This window comes from Monopterus albus, unplaced genomic scaffold (assembly GCF_001952655.1).
Source record: "Monopterus albus unplaced genomic scaffold, M_albus_1.0 scaffold20.1, whole genome shotgun sequence".
NCBI lineage: Eukaryota > Metazoa > Chordata > Actinopteri > Synbranchiformes > Synbranchidae > Monopterus > Monopterus albus.
The window spans coordinates 735,617-741,228 of NW_018127900.1; the positions used below are offsets into that span (position 1 = coordinate 735,617).

The 5,612-nt window shown below is 44.2% G+C and overlaps 1 protein-coding gene across 2 annotated transcripts in view; it reads left to right on the forward strand.

Moving 5' to 3' along the window:
- The window catches only part of ipo11 (importin 11), a 108,758-nt gene that overhangs the window by 2,376 nt on the left and 100,770 nt on the right, over positions 1 to 5,612 (forward strand). For both annotated transcript variants that reach the window (XM_020593722.1, XM_020593723.1), the window contains exon 2: positions 2,158 to 2,307. In XM_020593722.1, the coding sequence (XP_020449378.1) occupies positions 2,170 to 2,307 (138 nt within the window). In that variant the 5' untranslated portion in view covers positions 2,158 to 2,169. The remainder of the gene's footprint in view (positions 1 to 2,157; positions 2,308 to 5,612) is intronic.

Genomic DNA, 5,612 nt, shown 5'->3' on the forward strand with positions numbered 1-5,612 from the left:
GCCCAGACTTTGTTCTTTCCATTCAGCTGACTTCTCAGGACTTGCCCTCCTCTCTGCAAGTATTTGGTAGTTGCTGCTTTCCTTGCGGCCTCTTCATGTTTTCCATTTGCCTGTGGGATCCCAAGGTACTTGTAGCTGTCCTCAACATCTGCTATGTTGCCTTCGTGGACAAGAGATGAGAACAGGGAACTACTGGAATATATATATATATGAAAGTTATGAAAAGTAGTAGTATTGTTTGCATGCAGATATATAGAGAACAAATTCAAAATGTACTATATATACACATTTAAAAAAAAAAAGAGATCAACAAAGTGCTAATGGGCACAGGCACATTATTACCAATTGTATGATAAAGTTGAATTATTCAATAATGATTCTGGGATACATGCATGTTTCAGTCTGATGGCATGTGATTTGATAGTCCTGTACTGTCCACTGGAGGTTGAACAGTTGTTCACTGTGGGTTGTGTCTTTTATGGTACTGTGCGCTTTACAGAGGCAGTGTAAATGTCCTTTAAAGGGGAGAGTGTTTACAACAGATCCCAGGAGCAACATCTGAGATCTCTGTCCAGAAGAGTGCAGTGCTAGGAAACAGCTAAGATATTGCGCAGGACCCTCAAGCTCCCAGGCCTTTGGTAGAGGACCTGAGCTTGAAGGAAGGAATACAAAACCGCCCCAAAGTGGGGGCGAGTGGGGAATTTTTATATATATGTATGTGCTATATGTCAGAGTAGTTGTAAACAGTGAAATAAATAACACTGAATTCCAATAGCTCCTTTGTTTTCAGCTTCTTGGTATTGTGCAGACTGGCTCACTTTGTGACACTGTCAAGGTTTACAGGGATACCGTAAAAGAACAGAACCATCATTAAAGTTAATAAAAAACATGTGCTTCTCCTATGATGGCATGCTAAAAATGTGAAGGAGTTCTCTGATGTTGCTGAACTAGTGGACTGATAGATGCTGCATTAGCAATAATTGGCTGTATATGGATATTATACATTTATCCTCCTCTGCCAATTAAAGATCATCTGACACAGCTGACACTAACAGTAGCATGCACAGGAAGTCTGTGCAGAGTGCAGTGTAGTAGTTGACTAGAGGCACACCAACTGCTCGTTCCAGCTGAGCTAACTCAGTAGTTGAGGATAAACTCAGTTTAGGCTCTTCTGTGTTTTTACCAATTGCTGGACTTCACGTTTCCACCTGAGCACCACTAATGGAGCAACAACTTCTCTTCTGCAATGACCATGTCCGTTGTATGTCAGTCATATGTTTTGTTTTACTGACTGTTGACTATATACCTTGACCTGATAATGAATCTGCACACATGGCAGAGACTGAATAGAAACTCAATAGAATAGAGGTTTTGTTTACAGGTGCAACAGCATAACTAGTATACGAAAAGTAGTAGTATTATTTGCATGCAGATTTTCATCTCCAGTGTTGTTTTACATGGAACGTGATCCCTGTAGAGGCTCTTTCATACCAAGAGCTGGGTGTTGGTCATCAGTGACAAAATGCCCTTGATTAATCTCTTTGAGAACCAAGTCATACTAATCTTGCTACAGTCACATTTTTGAAACGGAAAAGAAATCTTCAGATTCTTCCTGTTGTTGCTGTATTAACAATGCATGTACTGTTTATTAAAAGAATCGGTCTTTGATATGTGACAACAGATATGCCTAAAGTATTTTTATGTTCTTTAGTGCACATGCAGTTACATTTGTTTCTAGGTTGTAGATGGCAGCCTTTTTCAGTATCTTTCCCCACTCTTACTGAAACTTATTTAAGAAAGCTCACTTCCACCACAATACCTCATATGTGTTTCTTTAGATATTCAACTACTTGGGTAAATGTATTGTTTAATAAGATAATATGGTCAGTTTGTACCTAAAGTAAACTACTTAAGTTCCTGACATGTATTTTTTATTTTTTTTTGCATGTTTTAAAGTATAGCATGCATGTCTAACGTATTCACTGACACCTTTGGGAATGCTCTCACAGCTGAAGAATAGGAGTAGGCTGCGTTTTGTTGTGGGGGTAAATAAACAAGCTTTTTGTTTATTCTCATCAGTTATCCCGTCATTGGCAAACTCCTTCGGAGATGTTGAGATATGACGATTTGTGATCCCTTCTCTGTCCTACTCTTCAGATATATCGAGCGATGGATATGGACAGTGCCAGCACAGTGGTGCTGCAGGCCTTAACCCAAGCTACCAGTCAGGATACAGCTGTGCTCAAGCCAGCGGAAGAGCAGCTCCGACAGTGGGAGACCCAGCCCGGCTTCTACTCAGTTCTTCTGGTGAGGAATTTTATCATCTATTTGGAATAGGTTTGCTGCAGTGTCATTGCATTTATGTTAATTTCTAGTGTGTCTTTTTATTTGAAGTTTTTATGTACCTTAATTCAAACAAGGACAGGGAGGTGTTTCTTATTAGAATCGCTTGCTTGACATGGCTGTGACGTAAACTTGCAGAGCCAGTAGAAACCAGTCACCCAGCCAGGCCTGGAAGGCAAATTGGAGAAACACTCTTCCATCCCTAATCCATGTTCTCTCTGTCTCTATAGAGGTGAACAAATACTTCGTAATTGTATGGATTAATATAGGCTAGTTATTTTTCATTGACATTTGCAGTGTAATCGAAGTTTTGTTCTTTTTTTTTTTTTAACAGTTGCTAAATTAAGTCCTCAGCAGTTTGCCAGTGTCTGGCCCAAATTTTTTTTTTCTCTTCTCATGGTGGTAAAGATTTTTGCGTGGCATGGTGCCACTAAGAAATGTTACCTGCTGAAACACTACATTAAACATTAGTAATTTGATAGACTATTGTTTGATAGACTACCACCTGTTTAATTAAATGGCTTACTTGAGAAATTAATGTAAAATGGGCAGGAACTATGGCACTGTATAGGCTGTGCAATGGTGTTAATACTTGGTCTAACAGGATTAACTAGTAACTATGTAGCTTGGCTTTTAACAGTCAAACATGAGGAAAGATTAATTTATTTAACTCAGTTTGGACTCTGACTTAGAGATGGGGTGTGGAGTTCAGATACATATGTGTAGGGAGCTCACAGTAGAGCAGCTGCTCCTTTGTGTCTAAAGTGGCTCAGACATCTGATTAAGATCCCTCCTGGGCGCCTTCCATTGGAGGTTTTCCTAGCACATCCTGGTCGGAGGCCCTGGGGTAGAACCCGAATACATTGGAGGGGATCCATCCATCCATCCATTATCCTCCGCTTATCCGGAACCGGGTCGTGGGGGCAGCAGTCTAAGCAAAGATGCCCAGACTTCCCTCTCTCCCGACAATTCCTCCAGCTCCTCTGGGGGAATGCCAAGGTGTTCCCAGGCCAGCTGAGAGACATAGTCCCTCCAGCATGTCCTAGGTCTTCCCCGGGGCCTCCTCCCGGTGGGACATGCCTGAAACACCTCCCTAGGAAGGTGCCCAGGAGGCATCCAAAACAGATGCCCGAGCCACCTCAGCTGGCTCCTCTCGATGTGGAGGAGCAGCGGTTCTACTCTGAGCTCCTCCCGGGTGACCAAGTTCCTCACCCTATTTCTGAGGGTGCGCCCGGGCACCTGCGGAGGAGGCTCATTTCGGGCCCCTGCATCTAGGATCTTCGAGAGCTTCGCCTTACAGCCCAGCTCCTTCTTCCCCACGACGGACCGGTACATCGCCCGCATTACTGCAGAAGCTGCACCGATCCACCTCCCAGTCTCCTGTTCCATCCTTCCCTCACTCGTGAACAAGACCCCAAGATACTTGAACTCCTCCACTTGAGGCAGGAACTCTCCACCAACCTGATAGGAACAAGCCACCCTTTTCGGACTGAGAACCATGGCCTCGGATTTGGAGGTGCTGATTCTCATCCCAGCCGCTTCACACTCGGCTGTAAACCGCCCCAGTGCACGCTGGAGGTCCTGGTTTGATGGGACCAACAGGACAACGTCGTCTGCAAAAAGCAGAGACGAGATCCTGTGGTCCCCAAACCGGACTCCCTCTGGCCCCTGGCTGCGCCTAGAAATTCTGTCCATAAAAATAATGAACAGAACCGGTGACAAAGGGCAGCCCTGCTGGAGTCCAATATGCACTGGAAACAAGTCTGACTTACTGCCGGTGATGCGAACCAAGCTCCTGCTCATGCAAAAATATCAAGAGGAGGTATGTGCCAAAGAACTTTTCGACAACAGGCTTGATACACCACCTGAAAACACGACATCCAATTGAGTATGAGGAGTATCGCAAAACAACACTGGTTAAAAGTGCCCCAAATACATCACAAACACCCTCGGTCGCCACATTCTTTGAAAAGATTAAGAAATTTGCAGATGATAGTCCCAAAGCATGTGACATTACTGAGAAAGTAATGGAATTCATTTCCTTAGACAACCAGCCCTTTTCTGTCGTGGAGGACATTGGATTTCGTACGCTCATACAACATATTGAGCCGCGTTATACACTGCCAAGCAGACGCTATTTTGCAGAAAAATGTCTACCTGAAATGTACAACTGCAAAACACGTTCACGAGCCCATTACCATGGACATTTGGAGCTCAGACGTTAGCCCTGCTAGCATGCTTAGCTTAACAGCGCAGTGGATTGATTCTGATTTTAAACTGCAAAACGTTTTGCTTCACGCACAGGAGTTTGCTGGGTCACACACTACAGCAGCGATATCTGATGCTTTGTCTACAATGCTTGACACTTTGAGAAGTCTAATGTACATGTGATTGTCAGAGATAATGCACGGAACATGATACAGGCTATGGAGGACAGTGGACTGAATAGCATACCGCGCATGGCACATACGCTCCAGCTGGCTGTGAATGAGGGAGTGATGAGTCAGCGCAGCGTTTTGGAAATGACAGCAATTGGGAGGAAAATTGTGGGACACTTTAAACATTCTCCGCTTGCTTATTCCCGACTACAAGATTTGCAAATACAGTTTGGGATGCCACCAAAATGACTCCAGCAAGATGTAGCTACTTGCTGGAACTGTACGTTCTATATGTTGCAGAGTCTACTTGAGCAGAAGCGGGTCATAGCTGCGTATATGGCAGATCACGATCTGCCCACTACTTTGAGTGCACACCAGTGGATGCTCATGGAAAACACAGTGTCTCTTCTCGCCCCATTCAAACAGATGACCAAGGAGATAAGCTCTGCTAAAGCATCTGTTGCAGAAGTTATTCCTTTGATAGCAGCATTGAAGCGTCTGCTTGGAAAAGAGGTGGAAACCGATCACGGTGTAAAAACAGCTAAAAAAAAACTTTACTGGAGGCTGTTAACAAGCGCTTTCAAGACAACAATACTAGACCCGCGCTTTAAAGAACATTACTTTGACGAGGAGAAAAAGCAGCGTGTGCATGAAATGATGCAAAAAGAGCTGATGGAGGTTGAAACATCTGGTGAAGGAAGAGACTCGACGGGGAGCGCACAGCAAAGTGTGCCTGAGAAACGGTCACGTACAAGTGAGGAGGCGTACACTCCCTCACTTTCTGAGATGTTTGACGAAATTCTACAGGAAAGTGCCCCGATCCGCCGCGGTGGAACAAGCGCAGCCTTACAACAACTGGACACTTATCTAGGTGAACGACCCATTGCCAGA